Consider the following 23,754-nt stretch of genomic DNA (forward strand, 5'->3'; position numbering starts at 1 on the left):
TTTACTTCTGCCTCTGGTTCTAAAGAATATGTCCAGAATTAAATTAAAAAAAAAAAAGAGATGGCCAAAACAAGAAAAATCAATGCATTATCAAGGAAAAACCAAAAACAAACAGGCTATAGAACAGACTCAGAGATGACCCGATATTGGAATTGTTATACATAGTTGTTGTTAGTTCCAAAGGGAGGAATGCTTCCACCTGGAGACACATCACTGATTACACTGAACTGGAAGCTAAGAATGCCACCTTGGCACTCTGGGCTCCTTATGCCTCTGGATCAACAGGCAAAGAAGGGAGCTTCCATATTGGCTGGTGTGATTGATCCTGAATGGGTTTGGTTTGGTTATATCTGTAACTATGTTTATATTGGTATCAATATCTATATCTATATTGTTTTCAAGACAAAAAGAACTTGAATTACCAAACAATTTTGAAAAAGGACAAAGTTTGAGAACTCACATTTCTTTCTTCAAGACTAACTATAAAGCCACAATAATCGTATAGAATTTCATTTAAACTCAAAACATCTAGAAGAAAGCATAAGAGAAAAAATTTCAACCTTAGCTTAGGTAAAGATTTCTTAGGATAAAAAAAGCACAAATCATCAAAGAAAAATTGATTACCTGCACTTCATCAAATTAAAAGTTCCTGCTCTTTAAAGACACAAGAGAATAAAAAACTGTAATAACATATGTACAACACACTTTTGATAAAGTACTAGTATTTGGAATATATAAAGAACTCTCATGAAAACAAGCAACCCAATAAACATGAGTGTCTTAGTCATCTAGTGCTACTATAACAGAAATACCATGAGTGAATGGCTTTAAGAAAGAGAAATTTATTCTCTCACAGTCTAGTAGGCTACAAGTCCAAATACAGAGTGTCGGCTCGAGGGTAAGGCATTCTCTGTTGGCTCTGGAGGAAGGTTCTTGTCAGTCTTCTCTTGGTCTGGGAGCATCTCAGCGCAGGAACCTCATGTCCAAAGGATGTGCTCTGCTCCCGGCACTGCTTTCTTGGTGGTTTGAGGTCCCCACGTCTTTCTGCTCACGTCTCTCTTTTATATCTCAAAAGAGATTGGCTTAAGACACTATCTAATCTTGTAGATCTCATCAATATAATCTATCTTATTACATCATAGTGATAGGATTTACAACACACAGGGAAATCACATCAGATGACAAAATGGTAGGCAATCACACAATACTGGGAATCAGGACCTAGCCAAATTGACAGGTATTTTGGGGGGACACAATTCAGTCCATAAAAATGGACAAATGATTTGAATAAATAATTCAGCGTAGAGATGTATGGATGACAAAACAAGGAAAAAAAAAACCCATGAGAAGATATTCAGCATCATTCATTCATTAGGAAAATACAAATTAAAACCATAGTTAAATTCCACTACATCTTTATTATGAAAGTGGTTTTAAAAAGTGGCATTGTTAAATGTTAGAAGGATGCAAACAAATGGAATTCTCATTCATTGCTGGTGGGAATGCAAAATAGTACAGTCACTCTGGAAAACATTTTGGCAGTTTGTATTAGGAAGTGAGCACATAGCTATTAGGTGTGGTAGCAAGTCTCAAACTCAGACCTGATTCGAGTTGCTATTCTCTTTCCAGTCTATCGTACTGCCTTTCTCCGAAAAGGTAACGAGTCATATAACAATACATATACAATTGATACAGGATAATGACTTTGATTACTACTGGTATTCATTCCCAGTTAAAATGTGCAGGATAGTGACTACTGTTTACAGGGTTACCTTCTCAATACGTGAGTTGCAGAAACAGGGTGTACAGAACTCTGCTTCCTGATCTTCATCAGAAGCAATAGTACTCTTACTCCACTGATCTGTGTTTAAAACTGTTATCGTTAAGCAGTCTAGATGCAAGAGGGGGTGGAAGTGGTAGGTCTGATGCATCTCTTATTTCAGCCTTATCTCCATCAGAGGCTAGAATATTGGTAAAGCCAAAAAAAAAAAAATGCAAAGGAAAGATCTTCTGAGATGACAGATAGAGGCTCTTGAACTTCCAAGTGTCTGGGTTATCATAAGAAAACATAATGGGGGTTTTTTGTTGTTGTTGCTGTTGTTTTCATTATCGGGTAGAAAGGCAAGCAATTTTCTTCTCACAAATACAGGGCCTGGATTTTGAACAGTCAAAAGAAGACATCTTTGTTGCTGTTATAATTCCACAGTTTCCATCCTTTGATTCTTTCCAACCCCCTGAAGTAAAACTAAAGAAAATAAACACTGTAAAATATATACGCATTATGCAGACATAATGATATTGAGATTATTGCTTTGTGCCCTGAACTTTCTTATGGAAAAATTATACGAGAAATAGAGACATGGAATTGGACTTGAAAAGCCTCCCTCCCTTCTTAATGGACTCATCTCCATAGTTGAGCTTGGGAACTTTTGACCTGAGTATGTGTACATGTGCATGTGTATACATGACTGTATACATATGTATGTATGCATATATGTGTATGCATTTCTCTTTTAAGACTATAAACCAGAATGTGTGATCATAAAAGTAATTAAAACAAAACAAAAACACAAACAAACCAGTTGCATTCAAATTAATTTTGACAAATGACAATTCCATGTGTGCAGTGTAGAGCTGTGCTCCATAAGGTTTTCAAGGCCATGACCTTTCAGAAGTAGATCACCAGGCCTTTCTTTCAAGGCACCCCTGGGTAGGTTAAAACCTCCAATGTTTCGGTTAGTAGTTGAGTGTCACCCAGTGAGCCACAGAACTTACTAGCTAGTATCTATTCTAGAGGCTTACACATAAGGAGAGGGCTCTGAGTTATCTTCCCATTTCCAGCCAGCGTTGGTTCCTTTACGGGACAATCCAATCCAAAAGAAGTAAGATATTTGGCTTTGAATGAAGTTCTAATGAAAGAAACACATTCCATGAGTAAACATCCTTTTCTGTTCCTGAAATGAAATTAATAACCTCATTAATATTATTTTTATTATTGTGAAAAACAAGGGTTTCAAGCAGTATAAAGATCAACTTTAGCTTGGTTATAGCCAAGTAACAAAGCAATGAAATCTCAAATACTAGTATTTTATTAAATGTTTAGCCACAAATTAGACCTAAAATAATAACTTCTTATTTTACCTATTTTCATTTAGATTTAGGACTGAAATCTCTGAATTTCTTTTCAAAACATTACTGTGGTTTAAAGATTGTGTTATAGGCAAATTCTAGTTTGTACTTTGTTTGATGTACGAGTGTGATAACTGTGAGGTTTCTACCAACGTTGTTTTATGTTTTTGTTCCATATGTAGTGAATTTATTCCCCGAGAAATGAGAATGCTGAGGAAATAGTCCTTTGCCCCTCAGATCAGGTGTTCACAGAGTTGGCTGGATAAGTGCTTGACAAAGTGGAAGTAACTGATATTCATCTAGCTCTTAAGTTTTACAAAGCCCAGGCATATGTATTACCTCACTTGATCTCTCCAAATATACAGTGAAGAAAATTTAGTTTTCTTTTTTTTTTTTTTTTTGAAAATTTAGTTTTTGTTACCTACTCCCCACCTTTTCCAAGTGAGGAATGAATGACTGAAAATGGAACTAAATTGAAGTTTTCTGACTACAAATTCTATTTTTTCCCATTCCAATTTTATTTTCAACTGTAGTTTTTATTTTCTTAAACCCTGGTGGCGTAGTGGTTAAGTGCTATGCTGGTAACCAAAAGGTCAGCAGTTCAAATCCACCAGGCGCTCCTTGGAAACTCTATGGGGCAGGTCTACTCTGTCCTGTAGGGTTGCTATGAGTCTGAATTGACTCGACGGCAATGGGTTAGGGTTTTTGTGTGTATGTGTGTCCTTATCCCTTTGAAAAGATGAGGAAAGCCTAGGCCTTTACCCAGAAAAAACACACATCTGAATCTAGACATAAAATATGGGCATTCAATTTCAGATTTCACAGATGGCAATATTTCTCAGTTAAGGTATCCTCTAGAAACGTTTAAAACTTCTAGACTTTGAAGTTTTTTAGGCTGTCTCTGTATATACATGGATCCCAGGTTAACATCCCCTATCTCAAAGTATGCATTATAAGTGGATAAATCAATAGAAGAATTACTGGATAAGAAAACATTTACAATGTTCTTCTGAAATTCTGTAAGTCCATCAAAAGAGTGAAGGTAAACAAACTAAGATAAAGACACTCCATTTAAAGTCAAATGCTACATGGGTAAACACACTTTCATTTCTTTTGTAATGTTTCTATAATAATTCTGGAAGGTATGGTTACAAGTACGTACAGTGTCTTCCTGACTGTCAACATTCATATAAATCTTATATTGCTTACCTAAGTAGATTATAAGGGACTTTCTCATTAAAATTAGATCATTAATTTAAATTGGAGAGACAGATACCTCATTCACTCCTTTTCCTGGACACTTTGCAACATATATTTTATTTCTGCATAAGCTCTCTACCTTGTTGTGTAAAAAATCTAGCATATTTTTCTTTATCTCATCAACAACAATCGCAATCTACTCATGAAGTAAAAAGGAGATCAATTCACTCTCTATAAATGCCTTCTCTCTGGCTGCAAATTTTGCTTTGTTTTCTTGGTGTTTTTTCTAGTTCATCTTTCTTTCGAACTATTTTTGAATTGCTGAAAGTCAAGTACATGAATAATTGCATTAGTACAGGGAACTGACTAGTTCTTAGTGTCTACAAATTTATTTTTGAAAGGATATAAAAAAAATTACACTTAACCTGGAATGTTAAATAATAATAAAAAAATATTAGAGTATATTAATTCTAATGCTGGGACAAGGGTAAATCACTTCTGTGTTCCAAAGACGTAAGGATTATGAAATATTTAATCTGGGTTTTATTAGAACCTAATATGAGTTAAAAACTAGGATGAGTTAGAATTAATTAATCTTTTTTTTTTTTATATTAAGTCCATCTAGAGTGATTCTTTTAGTTCAGTGGCTATGTTGTATCTTTTCTTATTTTATTAGAGGTATAATGGTTTTTCTCAGAGACTGAAGCTAAATTTCTATGAAATTCTCTGGCTGGGATATATAATTTTCCTTGATAAAGTGTATTTGAAAATACAATTTTTTCTATTATTTGATGTTTGACTTTACTTAGCTATGCTGTGAAAATTCTAATTGTGGTTTTTATATATGTTTGTATTTCTGACTTGAATATAAGCACTGCCTGGGTCTGAGTCAATTTACATCTACCAATTATGCTAAGCTCTCTAATGTTATTAGACATTAAGAATTAGCCAACAACAAATGGACAGACACTTAAAGTATATGATGGAAAACAGAAACTATACATCACCAGTTCTTCTTTATCTTCTATCTTAAGAAGTTTGGAGTTCATTCTCTTGCACAATTTCTTACTCTCTTCAAATTTCATCAATTCATGTGAAAAATGATAACAACTCTCTTCACAACACAACCATTTAGATTTACATGTGCTGGTTTTATTTCCTTGAAAACAAAAGAGATTATGAGAGACCATTCAGTGCCTGTTCAGAGAGAAATACTTTTTGCCTGAGAGACTCAGGAACCCTTCTCCAGTCTTCCTAAAAGCATTTTATTTTATGGGACTTCTGGGTTTCATTTCTGTTCTCTGGAGAGAACCTGGAAAGAGAGCCATATTTACTTCTATCCCTCCAATTCTGTGCATGCTATTATTAAACATTGGGGAATAATTTATAATAAGATTGATAATTTCCCCCACATCACCTACTGGGAGGATTTCAAAATGGGAGTCATTTTCTCTGTATTCTCTAGATTGCATAAAATTTATAGGTACAGAGCAGATCTCAGTTTAATATCAGAACAACATACACATATTAAAGGAGTTAACAAGCCTTAGAGAGTTTGATCAAGGAGTCTTGGATTTTTCTTTTTGTAGAAAAAGTACTATTTTTGTGATCTAAATGGAGCCCTAGTGGTGCAGTAGTTAAGCATTTGGCTGCTAATCAAAAGGTCTGCAGTTCGAATCCACCAGCCACTCCTTGGAAACCCTATAGGGAAGTTCTACTCTGTCCTATAAGGTTGCTATGAGTCAGGATCGACTCAGTGGAAATGGCTTTATTGGCTTCAATATAATATTATGCACACAGAAAGATCTAACCTCTGAATTTTTTATTTTATGAATCTGTTTTAACTAAATCAGAATAAGAGTTGCATTACAAAATTAGTTGAATCTATAAGAAAATTTGAACAGTATATTTTGTGGTAAATGGCAACAGACAAAACTCCTTGGTCTCAGCTTTTAAGCCATATGTACATACCTGTGTTGCATGATTTCTCTGGGAAACTCATATTTTTAGATTCGTATTTGTCTTCTTGTGTTATGTTGTCCAATGGAGGCTTCTGTGGTTGGTCTGCTTGATGACCCTGGAAAACTTTATTTGACATTTTTAGCTCAAGTACAAGCATAATGTGGGACTGATAAAATGGCACAGTTTTAATATGTAAGTTAATATTCAGGATGAAAGACTATGTTTACTGCTGTGCTTTTTAGACATCTCTTCACATGTTTTCCACACCTACATCTTATTTATGGAAAATACATGAATCAGTTAATAACAAGGTCTCTTATTAGGCTATAATGATAGAATAAAGAAAACTACAAAGCTTCTGTCCTCAAGGAACTGACTGGAATGAGGAAAGTATGCAAGTATAGTATTATAGATGAGTGACAGACAAAGACAACTCTCGGAACATAGCTGGGATGAATGACTAAATGTAGGATCTGGAATCAGGTGACAGTTCAGAAAGGCTCCACATATTAGCAATGATTTTAATTTTGCTTTTGGCTTATGGATGGAAAAGAGGTAGGAAAGTGAGGAGGATAGATTAAGACAAAAACCCTCACAACTGGACCAATAAGCAACATGATGACAAAGAGAGAAAAGACTGAAGTTGTCAAGGATTTCATTTTACTTGCATCCACAATCAACATCCATGGAAGCGGCAGTCAAGAAATCAAAAGACTCATTGCATTGGGCAAATCTGCTGGAAAAGACCTCTAAAGTGTTGGAAAGCAAAGATGTCACCTTGAAGACTAAGGTGTGCCTGACCCAAGCTTTGGTGTTTTCAACTGCCTCCTATGCATGTGAAAGCTGGACAATGAATGAGAAAGCCTGAAGAAGAACTGACGACTTTGAATTGTGGTGTTTGTGAAGAATATTAAATGTACCATGGACTGCCAAAAGAATGAATCTGTCTTGGTAGAAGTGCAACCAGAATGTTCCTTAGAAGCAAGGATGGCAAGACTACATTTCACAGGCTTTGGAAAAGTTATCAGCAGGGACCAGTCCCTGGAGAAGGACATCATGCTTGGTAAAGTAGAGGGTTAACAAGAAAGAGGAAGACCCTCAAGGAGATGTATTGACACAGTGGCTACAACAATAGGCTCAAGTATAATAAGAATTGTGAGGATGGCACAGGGCCAGGCAGTGTTTCGTTCTGTGGTACATAGGGACGCTATGAACAGGAACTGACTCGACAGCACCTAATAACAACAACAACACATGGCTTGAACCAGTTTTCCAAAGTAGTGAAGTAGAACATGGTACATTAGGTTAGTCCAATGTCATTTAGTACATTCAGAAGATAGGTTGTGTATATGAGATTTTAGGGAAATAATACTGTAAAGGAAAAGAAAAATTTGGCAAATAACAACAGCAAAGCAAACAAACAAAAACTACAGAAAATAAAACAAACAAACAAAAAAACCCAAGGGGGGATTAGATCAGTATCCAAATTGGTTATATTTTCCAAAATGTCAAGTTTTCAACAAAAAAGTTATGAGACACGCAAAAAAATAGGAAATTATAACCCATAAATAGGAACTAAAGCAGGCAACAGAAACTGTCCAGGAAAGTGACTAGATTAAATTTAACAAAGATTTCTTACAAATATTGTCAAAGAACTAAAGGCAAGTATGCTTAAAGAATGAAGAATTAATAACAATTGATATTCTCTGTCTCATTAAACAGAGAATATTAGTAATGATATAATATAAAAAAGGAGCAAATAGGAATTCTTGAATTGTAAAAGACAATAACTGAAGTAAAAAATTCACTAGAGGGGTTCTAATAGTAGATTTCAACTACAGAAGAAAGAATAAGCAAGCGGGCAGATAGATCAATAGAGAGCATAAAAAATGAAGAACAGAGGGAAAAACAATGAAGAAAAATGAAGAGAGTCTTAGAGAAATGTGGAACATCAAATGGGCCTTTCAAATTGAATATAAAACCCAGTGCCGTCGAGTTGATTCCGACTCATAGCGACCCTATAGGACAGAGTAGAACTGCCCCATAGAGTTTCCAAGGAGCACCTGGTGGATTTGAACTGCCGACCCTTTGGTTAGCAGCCATAGCACTTAACCGTTACACCACCAGGGTTTCCTCAAATTGAATATAGCAATACATAAAAATGATTAAACAGCATGATCAGGCTTAATTTATACCAAAAATGCAAGGTGAGTTTAACATCTGAAAGTCAATTATGCAATTAATACATTATTAATAATTAATATTAATTATTAATCAATAAATCAATAATTTCCTTTCAATACCATATTTATTCTGTCAATACCATATTGACAGAATAAGTGATAAGAACCAAACGATCATCTCAAAACGCACAGAAAAAGCATTTGACAAAAACACTCTATGATAAAAAACACTCAACGAACTAGGAAAAGAAGAGAACTTTCTTATTCTGATAAAGGACTTCTAGAAAAACTCCACAGCTAACATCCTACTGGTGCCCTGGTGGCACAGCGGTTAAGAGCTACTGCTGTTAACCAAAAGGTTGGCAGTTTGAATCCACTAGCTGCTCCTTGGAAACCCTATGGGGCTGTTTTACTCTATCCTATGAGGTCACTATGAGTTAGAATCAACTCAACAGAAATGGGTTTTGTTTTGGTTCTTAACATCATACTGAATGGTGATAGGCTGAATGTTTTCCCCTGAATATCAGAAAAAAGAAGTGAATGCTCCTGTTAACATATCTATTCAACAACGAACTCTAGGTTCTAATTAGAGCAATTCTGGAAGACTATTGTAAAAACACATCTGTATTAGAAAATAAGATGTAAAACTTTATTTGTGAATGACATTACATTGTTTATAGAAAATCTTAAGGAATCCACTGAAAAACTATTAAAACTAATAAACAAGTTCTACAAGGTTGCAGGGTAATGGATCAATATACAAAAGTTAATTGTATTTCTATATACTAGCAATGAACAATCTAAAATTAAATTAAGAAAACAATTCCATTTATACTAGCATCAGAAGGATAATGTAATCAGAAATAAATTGAACAAATGAAATGAAAAACATATTCACTAAAAAACTACAAAACGTTGTTGAAAAAAAATCTAAATAAATGCAAAGATAGTTTGCCAACCTCAAACTATATACAAAAATTAACTCAAAATGGATCAAAGACCCAAATGTATGACCTAAAACTGTAAAACTCTTAGAAGAAAAACAGGTGCAAATCTTTGTGATCTTAGAGTAGACAGTGATTTCATAGATATGACACTAAAGGCACAAGCAAGCAAATAAAAAATAAATAAATTGGACTTCATCAAAATTAGAAAATTTTGTGCTTCGAAGGATATTATCAAAAGTGAAAAGACAGCTCAAAACATAGAGAAAATATTTGCAAATCATATATCTAATAAGGGTTATCTAGGTCAAATGGCATAACACAGTTCATAAAAAAAATAATTCGAGATCCCACTTTGGTGAGTAGCATCTGGGGTCTTAAAGACTTGTGAGCAGCCATCTAAAGTACATCCATTGGTCCCATTGCATCTGGAGCAAGGGAGAATGAAGAAAACCAAAGAGACGTGGAAAATATTAGCTCAAAGGACTAAGGACCACATGAACCACAACTCCACCAGACTGAAACCAGAACTAAATGGTGCCTGGCTACCACCAATGGCTATTCTGATAGGAATAACAACAGAGAATCCCGGAGAGAGTGGGTGAAAAACGTAGAACAGAACTCACACTTATGAAAAAAGATCAGACTGGTCAGAGACTGGATAAACCCCCAAAGTTATTGCCCATGGGCACTTTGCTAATTCAGAACTGAAACCATTCCCAAAGCCCACTTTTTAGACAAAGATTAAAAAATAACACATGTGAGGAATGTGTTTCTTAGTTCAATCAAATATATGAAACCCAATGGGCAACTTCTGTCCAAAAGCAAGATGAGAAGGCAGGAAGGGACAGCAACTGGACAAATGGGCCCAGGGAACCCAGTGTGGAAAGGGGGAATGTGCTGCCACATTGTGGGGATTGCAACCAACGTCACAAAGCAATATGTGTATAAATTTTTGAATGAGAAATTAACTTGAGCTGTACACTTTCACCTAAAGCACAATTAAAAACAATTAGTCTAGAAAAAAAAAGTCTAGACTATGTAAAGAACTCTTACAACTTGACAATAAAAAGACACACAACTCAATTAAAAATGAGCAAAGAATCTGAATAAACATTTCTCTAGAGAAGACATACAAATGAACACTAAACACATGCAAAAACATTCAACATCTTTAGTTATTAGGAAAATGCTAACTGAAACATTTAATTATACACACTAGGGTGGCTATACCAAAAAAGACAGACAATATCATATGTTGCCAAGAATATGGAAAAACTGGTCCCCTCATCCATTGCTGGGGGATTGTAAAACTGTGCAGTTATTTTGGAACTGTTGGAAGTTCCTCATAAAGTTAAACATAGAGTTATCATATGACCCAACCATCTTCTTAGACATACCCAAGAGAAATGAAAGAGAAATGAAAACATATGTCCACACAAAGACCTGTACATAATATTCAGAGTAGCATAATTCAAAGCTAAAAAGTGGGATCAGTGAAAATAACCATCGACTGATAAATGGATAAACAAAATGTGGTATATTTGTACAATGGAATATCATTCAGCCACAAAAAGGGATGAAGTACCGTTTCATGCTCCAACAGGGATGAAACTTGAAAAGATTATGGTAAGTGAAAGAAGCCAAGTTTAAAATGCTGTATATAATATGAGTCCATTTATATGAAATTTTCAGAATAAGCAAGTACATGCAGATACAAAGTAGATTAGTAGTTGCCAGCGGTTGGAGAAAGGTAAAAATGGGGAGTGATTGATAATGGGTATAGAGTTTCCTTTGAGGTGATGAAAATGTTCTAAAATTGTGGTAATTGTTGTACGACTCTGTGAATATACTAGAAACAATTGAATTTTATATTTTACACAGATGAATTCTATGGTAAGTGAACTATATCTTAATAAAGCTCATATATATGTGTGTGTTATACATATTTCTGGGTATGTGTGCTTGGTCTTCAAACCAAGCAGCTTGGGACCCAGGCTCAGCTATGTCATTACCAGGATGGTGTTTTTTTTTTCCTTAAAAATACACAGAGAACTAGATGCACTCAAATGCCTGTAACTTGTATGCAGGATTTATTATTAATCTATCTTTGCATCCTCTTCAATGTCTGGCATGAAAGGAAAATGTTCTAGAGTAATTGTATTCAAATGTGTGCAATTATGCCCTCCAGGGAACACTGGCAATGCCGGGAGGCATTTTGAATGTAGGCACCATTGTGTAGTGGGTAGAGGTCAGGGATGTTGCTAAACATACTATAGCACACTGTACAACCCCCACAACAAAGAATTAGCCAGCCAAAATGTCAATAATGCTGATGTCAAAAAACTCTGATGTAGAGGAAAATATTGCACATTGAAAAAAACAAAAGGTTATGAAATAGGATTTAGAAAGAGAGTAATAACATCTGGTTAGAGAATTAGAAAAGACATCACGGAGGATTCATAAAAGTCATCAATGTCCTTTAAGACAGGTCTTGAGGGAAGTGTGTGGTTTCCACAGAGAGGGAAATATGCAAGAAGATGGCTGTTCAGTCAAAGAAAAAGCATAAACATAAAGAAAAAGCATAAACAAATATGTTGGGACAGAAAAACTTATGAAAACATGTTAAGAAGAGTAAAAGATCTGTAATTATCCAAAGCCAGTTTAGACATATGGAATAAAAGTTAAAATTATGCATTGAGACAAGATTATGATTCATGAACTTAACTATAGTTAGAAGAGTTTGAATATAATTCAGTAGAGAATGAAAGACCATTAATGCTTTCTGGGCATTTGAATGACATGGTCAGAGATCTAGTTGGAGAAATTTATTTGGCAGTTAAATAAATTTTATTTAAATAAAGATTCAATCAGATTTGAAGATTCTGTTGACTTTAAAATAAATTAGGAGGCAATTGCAATAGCCCAGGAGAAAAGTTTTATCGGTTTATATTAGGTATTTATGAGAATAAAAAATCTAAAAAAATTTTTTTGACATGCAGATGGAGGTAGAACCAATAGAATTTGACAGTTTATTGAAAGAAGGTGTCATATGGAAAAATTAGTGTACACGCAGCATGATTTATGATCAACAAAATCTCAAATATAGCATTTTCTGGTAAAAGCCTGAATATTATTGAGGTTTCATAATTAAAGGACTATCAGGAGTGTATGGGGGACTTTATAAATGGCTAAGTGATTCTACTAGTGGTTACGGTGGAAGGGTGGTCTGAGTAGAACTGGGGATCATAGCTATGAAACTATTAGAAGAGGGGAATTAGTAAATCAAGGTGTAATTCGTTACAGAGGAGATGTGGTTAAGCCCACAGATCTAGTTTAACTTACCCATGAATCCCAAGATTCCATTTGTTAAAAGGAGAAGGAAACAGAAGCTTCCAAGGATCACTACAGTTAGATACCAGGAAAATGGAACTGAGGATCCTGCCCAGAGAGAAGATATTGGTGAGGTTAGCAGGGAAAAGGCTAAATTAAATATCAGGGCTTAGAGGGACACTTTTCCATAAACTCAGGACTCCAACTCTAGAGGATCTTCAAACTTAAAATGATAAATGGAAAAGATGATTGATCTATTTGTGAGAAGAGTGACCTGAGAGTTAGATGCCTGGATTCGACCTCCTATTTTCTTACCATGTATCTTTCAGGGAAATGGTTTATTTTAACCTTACCAAAATACTCTTCAGATCCATCTCAATAAATTATGAATATTAAGTGGTATATATAAGACATGGACTTGCTTTTGAAAATATAAAGATCCTTCTAAAATATATTTGCATAAATCACTTGTATTGATCCACAATCAAGAGATACTTATTATTTTATAAACATCATATACTTGCATACACATATAAACACTCATAATTTCCTCATTGGAACCTCACTACTGCTTCAACATCAGACTGGGCACAGCTATTGCACAGAATGAATTGTAAACACAAACATATCAAACGTTGGTTGTTCCTTGGAATTTCATGAAATGAGCTCATAATAATACCGGGAAATTTACAACTGTTTCTAACCAATTGAAGGAGAAATCATTTTCCCATTTGAGTTTTTCAGTTATGAATGTTGGAGTCTATCACTCAGATCCACCAGGCATTTGTCAGTTTGCCATACTACAGTGGCTTGCATGTTGTTGTGATGCTGGAAGCTATGTCACAGGCATTTCGAATCCCAGCAGGGTCACCCATGTGGACAGGTTTCATCAGAGCTTCTAGACTATGACAGACTAGGAAGAAGGACCTGGCGGTCTACTCCTGAGTAAAGGGGCCCGTGAAAGCCTTGCGAACAGCAGCGGGGTGTTGTCTGGTGTAAAGGCTGGAAGAAGATCCCTCAGGTCAGATGGCACCGACAATACGACGGGGAAGGGCTACCTCCTCAGAGGAGAGTTGCCCTTAATGAAGAGGATGGAGTGGAGCTTTTGGGATCTGTATTTGCTGATGTGACATGAATCAAAATGAGCAGAAATAGCTTTAAACATCCAATAATGATGGGAACTTATAGGAATGTAAGAAGTGTGAATCTAGGAAAACCAGAGGTCATTGAAAATGAAATGGAACATATAAAGATAGGTATCCTAGGTGGTAGTGAGCTGAAGTGAACTGGTTTTGGCCATTTTGAATCAGACAGTCATATGGTCTACTACGCCAGACAAATTGAAGAGCAATGGCATTGCATTCATCGTCAAAAAGAACATTTCAAGATCTATCCTTAAGTACAATGCTGCCAATGATAGCATAATATTCATATGCCTACAAGGAAGACCAGTTATACAACAATTATTCAAATTTACCCACCAACCACTAACGTGAAACATGAGGAAATTGAAGATTTTACCAAATTTTGAGGTCTGAAATTGATGGAACATGCAATTAAAATGCACTGATAATTACAGTTGATTGGAATGCGGAAGTTGGCAACAAAGAAGAAAGATTAGTAGTTGGAAAGTAATGGCCTTGGGGATAGAAACAATGCTGGAGATCTAGTATACACCTAGACCTCATCAACAAGAAAACACAGGAATCCAATCAACTACATCTGTGGAGAAAGACCATGGGAAAAGTCAATAGCATGAGTCAGAACAAGGCCAGGGGCCAGCTGCAGAACAGACCATCAATTGCTCATATGCAAGTTTAAGTTGAAGCTGAAGAAAATCAAAACAATTTTATGAAAACCAAAACACAACCATGAGTATATCCGACCTTTATTTGGAGACCATCTGAAGAATAGATTTGACTCATTCAACACTAATGACTGAACACCAGATGAGCTGTGGGATGATATCACGGACATCATACATGAAGGGGGCAAAAGTCATTAAAAAGACAGGAAGGAAAGAAGAGACCAAAATGGGTGTCAGAAGAGACTGTGAAACTTGCTCTTCGATGTAGAGTAGCTAAAGCAAATGGAAAAAAATGATGAATTAAAAGAGCTGAACAAAAGATCTCAAAGGACAGCTTGAGAAAACAAAGAAAGTAAAGTATTAAAATGAAATGTGCAAAGATGTGGAGTTAGAAAGCCAAAAGGGAAGTACACGCTCAGCATTTCTCAAGATGAAAGAACGGAAGAAAAAAATTCAAGACTAAAGTTGCAATTTTGAAGGATTATATGGGGAAAATATTGAATTTGACTCACAAAGAATCAAAAGAAGATGGAAGGACTACACACAGTCGCTGTACCAAAAAGAATTGGTCAATGTTCAGCCATTTCAGGAGGTAGTATATGATCAAGAACTGATGATACCGAAGGAAGAAAAGCCACACTCAAGACACTGGTGAAAAATAAGACTCCAGGAATTGACTGAATCCCAATTGAGATGTTTCAACAAACAGAAACAATGCTGGAAATGCTCACTCGTCTATGCGAAGAAATTTGGAAGAGAGCAAGCTGAACAACCAATTGGAAGAGAGCCATATTTGTGCCCAGTTCAAAAAAAGTGATCCATCAGAATGCGGAAATTCTCAAATACTATTATTAACATTACATGCAAGTAAAATTTTGCTGAAGATCATTCAAAATCGGTTGTAGCAGTATATCAAATGGGAACTACCAGAAGTTCAAGGAGATTCAGAAGAGGATGTTGAGTGAGGGATATCACTGCTGATGTCAGATGGATCCTGGCTGAAAGCAGAGAATACCAGAAAGATATTTACTTGTGTTTTATTGCCCATGCAAAGCCATTTGACTGTGCTGATCATAACAAATTATGGATAATATTTCCAAGAATGGGAATTCCAGAACACTTAATTTTGCTCATTAGAAACCTGTATGTAGACCTCTCAGTGAGGCAGTTATTCAAACAGAACAAGGAGATACTGCATGGTTGAAAGTCAGGAAAGTTGTGCATCAGAGTTGTACTTTTCACCATACTTAATCTGTATGCTAAACAAATAATTCGAGAAGCTGGACTACGTGAAGAAGAATGCGGCAACAGGAATTGTGGAAGATTCATTAACAATCTGCATTATGCAGATTTTACAACCTTGCTTGCTGAAAATGAGGAGGACATAAAGCGCTTACTGATGAAGATCAAAGTCTACAGCCTTCAGTATGGATTATACCTCAATATAAAAGAAAGCACAAATTCTCTCAACCAGACCAATAAGCAACATCATGATAAATGGAGGAAATACTGAAGTTATTAAGAATTTCATTTTACTTGGCTCCACAATTAATGCCCATGGAAGCAGCAGTCAAATCAATTGATGTATTGCTTTTGGTAAATCTGTTGCAAAAGACCTCTTCAAAGTGTTGAAAAGCAAAGATGTCACTTGGGGGAATAAAGTGTGCCTGACCCAAACCATGATATTTTCAATTGCCTCATATTCTTGCAATAGCTGTACAATGAATAAGGGAGACTAAAGAAGATTTGATACCTTTGAATTGTGGTTTTGGTGAAAAATACTGAATATACCACGGACTGCCAGAAAAACAAACAAAGCTGTCCCGGAAGAAGCACAGCCCTCTAGAGCGCTCCTTGTAATCCAGGAAGTGAGACTTCGTCTCACATATTTTGGACATGTTATCAGGAGGGAGCAGTCCCTGGAGAAGGACATTATGTTTGGTAAGGTAGAGGGTTAGTGAAAATGAGGAAGGCCCTTGACAGGAAGAGCTGACACAGCGGCCTCAACAGTGGGCTCAAACATAGCAATGATTATGAGGATGGCAGGTGACCGGGCAGTGTTTTGTTGTTGTGCCAACTGGGCGCCTAACAACAACAGCACTCAAATGACATCAGTTCTCTGGAACGTACTAAAGTTAGAGATTGGTTTTTTAAATTTTTTTTTTTTTTAGATTTTCACATACAGCTTAAGCCACCTCATGAAGATAGACTCCCTTAATTATTCAGAATAGTGGATTTTGTCTCAGTTACTTGAATCACATGGACAATTCCTTCCATTCCTAAAAAAAAAAAAAAATTTTTTTTTTTTTTCCTAAGGAACTAGAAAATAAGGGAATGTTGTTCTTAAATATAAAGGTTACCTTTTTCTTTAGAGGATCTATTTCTTCTTATCTTGGCCTGATTGGAGTTTGATGTATCTATCTTCAGTTCTGAATAAACTATCTGCTCTTTTGTATCTGGAGCTTAAAAAAGAGATGTAGAATTGTTTCACATTTACAGTATTTCTCAGAAACCATACAGGTTATTAGCATGTGTGAAGAGAGTTAACGGAAAAAATTCTTTCTAAATAAAGGAAATCAATGCAATGTTTTTCTTCTTACTATATAAAGTCTATCAGGTGAATTCTTTTAGATGACAAAATCTTGGAAATAAATTAACATAATAAAATTCCTTGGGCAAATTATTTAACTAAGTACAGAAAATAAATCTGATTCAGGAGTTGGGAAGAAGTAAAACTTACTTTTTTTTTGCATCTGCTTCTTGGAAGGGAGGTGCTTCATACCTTTATTCATCTCTGGAAGATATCGAGATCCAATTTTAAAAGTCCCACATACTGACAGTTTTGTTTTCCCTTAAAGTTTTCCGGTTCTTTCCTCTCTAGGTTCTCTTTGTGTCACTGAAAACAGTGTACATTTAACTATTGATGTCTGAAATTTTACTTTGGAAATAAGGTTCAGATTATTTTTTATTTCTGATTCCAAAAATTATCATATTATAAACATCTGCCTTTAAATCTTTGGGTGATGTTTTTTCAACTACTACTTTGAGTTATCCAGATGAGTTAGTTATTTTACAGTAATCTATGAAATATTTATATAATGCTGAAAAGTTGACCCTATCCTAAAAATACCATGAAATTTTCTATGAGCCATTCGTATTGCCAAGGTAAATAAAAAACATAATGTCTTATTCTAAAAGTTTCTCTTTCGTGAGCTCTCCTGATATTTTTTCCATTTATCTTCACCCTTTTTTATTATTATTTTTATTAATTCAAAGAAAATACGCTTCACATAACCTTGTAAAGGATTGTTCTATTCCAATATAGTGTTATAGACAATGCCCTACACTAAGTATTCAAACTGGGTTAGTTTTACTTCTGTGGGGTGTGTTGCGTTACTCCCATAATATGTGAAGGCATAGGCTAAAAACAACCGATTCTCTTTGAAGTATTAATTTTATTTCCAAATTCTTTGGTGAAAGTTAATTTAAGTTTCAAGTATTTTTACACATTATTTTTATAATCAATTAAATCACTTCATATGGAATTAAATTCTGAATACATAAAAATAAAAAAAAATCTCAGGCTCAGTGGTTTGCCAGTACATCAAATTAAAATTTTTTTTTCATATTTTCATTCCCTCAGGGAATTGTGCCCCATTGTTGTCTTTTACAATATGTTTAAAAAATACCCAGACCTCTGAGTGTGCATACACATCCCCTTAGTAGTATTTAATAATCTTTCATAAGAAAATTTCCTATAAGAAAACATGGTTGGTACAGAAATAATAATGTCTTTAAAAATTCTTAACTGATTTTGGAATATCTCAGAAAATTGCAAACTATATCACATAAATCAACAAAATCCAGGTGTAGATGTAAAATAATGAAGCATATAATTACATAAACAACTAATTAAACAATTATTACATACTCAACCCCTGCCCTCACTACTGTGACCCTTTGCTCTATTAAAATACTTGGTCAATTTAAGATATTTATTGAAATCTTTTCTAACAATACTATTAGTTACATTCCATGGCAAAGCATGAAACACTTAGAAGAGACAATTCAGCGTTTAAAGTAATTTTTAAACCTAAATTGGTCGGCTCCTTTGCCACAAGATTAAATTTATGGGATTGTGTTGTTTTCAAATCACTATTCTTTGTGCTCTGTATCCACAATCCAGAGGTGGCCCAGGTAACAGTGAGATGTGCTAAATCACAGCTATAGATATAGTTGGTGATACCTGTGTCAGTGCGGTGGAGTTTCTGCTGGCAACAGAGTCTGGTCCAAACAGAAGAGGTAAGTCTCAGCAGGCAGTTAGATGCACGTGAGCTGGAACACAATATGACTCTTCGGGGTATTTATTGTATCTGCCCTTGTTACCCAAAAGGCTTCGTACTTGCTATCCACAAGTGAAGATGTGAGTAAGCAATTCATATTTGCGGTTCAGGTTTCACCTGTATCTTGAATTAATGTGAAATTTGAATTTTTTTAAATAGAGGAGATTTGTGGGTAAGATAATTTAAAGGGCCATGTCCATTTTGCACTCCGAACAAATACAGCACATTAAAAAAATAAAAAAGACCACATCACCACTACCACCCTCACCACCAAATACTAAGATTCTAAATATAAACCCTGTAACAGACACTAACCTTTTGGTCTTTAAATAGAAAATGGAATTAATAAGGTATTTAAATTTGTCCTCTAAATTAGTATTGGCTACAGAAAAAACAGGCCATTATTTCCCCGTTTATCTGAAGGGGATTATGAAAGTAAGATCTTATAAATATTTATTAAATTGAGAGTCACTTAATCCTTGATTCCTTTAAAACATATCTAAATACAATTGCTTTATTCTTCGAAACACTTTTTTCCATAACATGATCTTTTCGTAGTCGGTTTTTTTTTATTAACTTTTATTAAGCTTCAAGTGAACGTTTACAAATCCAATCAGTCTGTCACATATAAGTTTACATACATCTTACTCCGTACTCCCACTTGCTCTCCTCCTATTGAGTCAGCCCTTTCAGTCTCTCCTTTCGTGACAATTTTGCCAGCTTCCCTCTCTCTCTATCCTCCCATCCCCCCTCCAGACAGGAGATGCCAACACAATCTCAAGTGTCCACCTGATATAATTAGCTTACTCTTCATCAGCATCTCTCTTCCACCCACTGACCAGTCCCCTTCATGTCCGATGAGTTGTCTTCGGGGATGGTTCCCGTCCTGTGCCAACAGAAGGTCTGGGGACCATGGCCGCCGGGATTCCTCTAGTCTCAGTCAGACCATTAAGTATGGTCTTTTTATGAGAATTTGGGGTCTGCATTCCACTGATCTCCTGCTCCCTCAGGAGTTCTCTGTTGTGCTCCCTGTCAGGGCAGTCATCGATTGTGGCCGGGCACCAACTAGTTCTTCTGGTCTCAGGATGATGTAGGTCTCTGGTTCATGTGGCCCTTTCTGTCTCTTGGGCTCTTAGTTGTCGTGTGACCTTGGTGTTCTTCATTTTCCTTTGCTCCAGGTGGGTTGAGACCAATTGATGCATCTTAGATGGCCGCTTGTTAGCATTTAAGACCCCAGATGCCACATTTCAAAGTGGGATGCAGAATGTTTTCATAATAGAATTATTTTGCCAATTGACTTAGAAGTCCCCGCAAACCATGGTTCCCAGACGCCCGCCCTTGCTCCACTGACCTTTGAAGCATTTATTTTATCCCGGAAACTTCTTTGCTTTTGGTCCAGTCCAATTGTGCTGACCTTCCATGTATTGAGTGTTGTCCTTCCCTTCACCTAAAGCAGCTCTTATCTACTGATTAATCAATTAAAAAACCCTCTCCCTCCCTTCCCACCTCGTAACCACGAAAGTATGTGTTCTTCTCAGTTTTTACTATTTCTCGAGATCTTATAATAGTGATCTTATACAATATTTGTCCTTTTGCCTCTGACTAATTTCCCTCAGCATAATGCCTTCCAGGTTCCTCCATGTTATGAAATGTCTCACAGATTCCTCACTGTTCTTTATCGATGCGTAGTATTCCATTGTGTGAATATACCACAATTTATTTACCCATTCATCCGTTGATGGACACCTTGGTTGCTTCCAGCTTTTTGCTATTGTAAACAGAGCTGCAATAAACATGGGTGTGCATATATCTGTTTGTGTGAAGGCTCTTGTTTCTCTAGGGTATATTCCGAGGAGTGGGATTTCTGGGTTGTATGATAGTTCTATTTCTAACTGTTTAAGATAACGCCAGATAGATTTCCAAAGTGGTTGTACCATTTTACATTCCCACCAGCAGTGTATAAGAGTTCCAATCTCTCCGCAGCCTCTCCAACATTGATTATTTTGTGTTTTTGGGATTAATGCCAGCCTTGTTGGAGTGAGATGGAATCTCATCGTAGTTTTAATTTGCATTTCTCTAATGGCTAATGATCGAGAGCATTTTCTCATGTATCTGTTGGCTGCCTGAATATCTTCTTTAGTGAAATGTGTGTTCATATCCTTTGCCCACTTCTTGATGGGGTTGTCTGTCTTTTTTTGGTTGAGTTTTGACAGAATCATGTAGATTTTAGAGATCAGGCGCTGGTCGGAGATGTCATAGCTGAAAATTCTTTCCCAGTCTGTAGGTGGTCTTTTTACTCTTTTGGTGAAGTCTTTAGATGAGCATAGGTGTTTGATTTTTAGGAGCTCCCAGGTATCTGGTTTCTCTTCATCATTTTTGGTAATGTTTTGTATTCTGTTTATGCCTTGTATTAGGGCTCCTAGGGTTGTCCCAATTTTTTCTTCCATGATCTTTATCGATTTAGTCTTTATGTTTAGGTCTTTGATCCACTTGGAGTTAGTTTTTGTGCATGGTGTGAGATATGGGTCCTGCTTCATTCTTTTGCAAATGGATATCCAGTTATGCCAGCACCATTTGTTAAAAAGACTATCTTTTCCCCAATTAACTGACACTGGTCCTTTGTCAAATATCAGCTGCTCATACGTGGATGGATTTATATCTGGGTTCTCAATTCTGTTGCATTGGTCTATGTGCCTGTTGTTGTACCAGTACCAGGCTGTTTTGACTACTGTGGCTGTATAATAGCTTCTGAAATCTGGTAGAGTGAGGCCTCCCACTTTCTTCTTCTTTTTCAGTAATGCTTTGCTTATCCAGGGCTTCTTTCCCTTCTATATGAAATTGGTGATTTGTTTCTCTATCCCCTTAAAATATGACATTGGAATTTGGATCGGAAGTGCATTATATGTATAGATGGCTTTTGGTAGAATAGACATTTTTACTATGTTAAGTCTTCCTATCCATGAGCAAGGTATGTTTTTCCACTTAAGTATGTCCTTTTGAATTTCTTGTAGTAGAGCTTTGTAGTTTTCTTTGTATAGGTCTTTTACATCCTTGGTAAGATTTATTCCTAAGTATTTTATCTTCTTGGGGGCTACTGTGAATGGTATTGATTTGGTTATTTCCTCTTCGGTGTTCTTTTTGTTGATGTAGAGGAATCCAAGTGATTTTTGTATGTTTATTTTATAAACTGAGACTCTGCCAGACTCTTCTATTAGTTTCAGTAGTTTTCTGGAGGATTCCTTAGGGTTTTCTGTGTATAAGATCATGTCATCTGCAAATAGTGATAACTTTACTTCCTCCTTGCGATTCCAGATACCTTTTATTTCTTTGTCTAGCCTAATTGCCCTGGCTAGGACTTCAAGCACGATGTTGAATAAGAGCGGTGATAAAGGGCAGCCTTGTCTGGTTCCCATTCTCAAGGGAAATGCTTTCAGGTTCTCTCCATTTAAAGAGATATTGGCTGTTGGCTTTGCATAGATGCCCTTTATTATGTTGAGGAATTTTCCTTCAATTCCTATTTTGGTAAGAGTTTTTATCATAAATGGGTGTTGGATTTTCTCAAATGCCTTTTCTGCATCAATTGATAAGATCATGTGGTTTTTGTCTTTTGTTTTATTTATGTGATGGATTCCATTAATGGTTTTTCTGATATTAAACCAGCCTTGCATACCTGGTATAAATCCCACTTGATCATGGTGAATTATTTTTTTGATGTGTTGTTGAATTCTATTGGCTAGAATTTTGTTGAGGATTTTTGCATCAATGTTCATGAGGGATATAGGTCTATAATTTTCTTTTTTTGTAATGTCTTTACCTGGTTTTGGTATCAGGGAGATGGTGGCTTCATAGAATGAGTTGGGTAGTATTCCGTCATTTTCTATGCTTTGAAATACCTTCAGTAGTAGTGGTGTTAACTCTTCTCTGAAAGTTTGGTAGAACTCTGCAGTGGAGCCGTCCGGGCCAGGGCTTTTTTTTGTTGGGAGTTTTTTGATTACCGTTTCAATCTCTTTTTTTGTTATGGGTCTATTTAGTTGTTCTACTTCTGATTGTGTTAGTTTAGGTAGGCAGTGTTTTTCCAGGAATTCATCCATTTCTTCTAGGTTTTCAAATTTGTTAGAGGACAATTTTTCATAATAATCTGAAATGATTCTTTTAATTTCATTTGGTTCTGTTGTGATGTGGTCCTTCTCGTTTCTTATTCGGGTTATTTGTTTCCTTTCCTGTATTTCTTTAGTCAGTCTAGCCAATGGTTTATCAATTTTGTTAATTTGTTCAAAGAACCAGCTTTTGGCTTTGTTAATTCTTTCAATTGTTTTTCTGTTCTCTAATTCATTTAGTTCAGCTCTAATTTTTATTATTTGTTTTCTTCTGGTGCCTGATGGATTCTTTTGTTGCTCACTTTCTATTTGTTCAAGTTGTAGGGACAGTTCTCTGATTTTGGCTCTTTCTTCTTTTTGTATGTGTGCATTTATCGATATAAATTGGCCTCTGAGCACTGCTTTTGCTGTGTCCCAGAGGTTTTGATAGGAAGTATTTTCATTCTCGTTGCATTCTATGAATTTCCTTATTCCCTCCTTGATGTCTTCTATAACCCAGTGTTTTTTCAGGAGGGTATTGTTCATTTTCCAAGTATTTGATTTCTTTTCCCTAGTTTTTCTGTTATTGATTTCTAGTTTTATTGCCGTGTGGTCTGAGAAGATGCTTTGTAATATTTCGATGTTTTGGACTCTGCAAAGGTTTGTTTTATGACCTAATATGTGGTCTATTCTAGAGAATGTTCCATGTGTGCTAGAAAAAAAGTATACTTTGCAGCAGTTGGGTGGAGAGTTCTGTATAAGTCAATGAGGTCAAGT

General features: G+C 35.7%; 1 protein-coding gene and 1 long non-coding RNA gene across 3 annotated transcripts; both read right to left on the bottom strand.

Annotated features, from left to right (window-relative positions):
- Positions 1 to 856: 856 nt before the first annotated feature.
- On the bottom strand, positions 857 to 13,306 carry LOC111752036 (C-type lectin domain family 7 member A-like). 2 transcript variants are annotated; one of them, XM_064284566.1, is made up of 5 exons: positions 12,764 to 13,306; positions 6,301 to 6,414; positions 5,337 to 5,488; positions 2,803 to 2,909; positions 857 to 2,152 (listed from the first exon to the last, which is right to left on the bottom strand). In XM_064284566.1, the coding sequence occupies exons 1-5, from the start codon at positions 12,765 to 12,767 to the stop codon at positions 2,107 to 2,109; spliced, it is 423 nt and encodes a 140-aa protein (XP_064140636.1). In that variant the 5' UTR covers positions 12,768 to 13,306; the 3' UTR covers positions 857 to 2,106. The 2 variants fall into 2 exon arrangements, with proteins under 2 accessions (XP_064140636.1, XP_023410091.2); XM_023554323.2 differs by having other exon boundaries at positions 857 to 2,245.
- Positions 13,307 to 16,851: 3,545 nt separating this feature from the next.
- On the bottom strand, positions 16,852 to 19,728 carry LOC135231402 (uncharacterized). The gene is made up of 3 exons (XR_010321998.1): positions 18,805 to 19,728; positions 17,299 to 17,352; positions 16,852 to 17,020 (listed from the first exon to the last, which is right to left on the bottom strand). It is a non-coding gene; the product is annotated as an uncharacterized LOC135231402 (long non-coding RNA).
- Between the last annotated feature and the right edge of the window lie 4,026 nt (positions 19,729 to 23,754).

The sequence above is a fragment of the Loxodonta africana genome, chromosome 4, assembly GCF_030014295.1.
Source record: "Loxodonta africana isolate mLoxAfr1 chromosome 4, mLoxAfr1.hap2, whole genome shotgun sequence".
Classification (NCBI taxonomy): domain Eukaryota; kingdom Metazoa; phylum Chordata; class Mammalia; order Proboscidea; family Elephantidae; genus Loxodonta; species Loxodonta africana.

What these genes read in the sequence shown, in the direction of transcription:
- LOC111752036 (XM_023554323.2), bottom strand. An exon ending in AGAGAAATCATGCAACACAG is followed by an intron (nt 5,489 to 6,300) that starts GTATGTACATAT and finishes TTTGTTTTCAAG; the next exon opens with GAAATAAAACCAGCACATGT. An exon ending in TAGAAGATAAAGAAGAACTG is followed by an intron (nt 2,910 to 5,336) that starts GTGATGTATAGT and finishes TTCTTTCATTAG; the next exon opens with AACTTCATTCAAAGCCAAAT.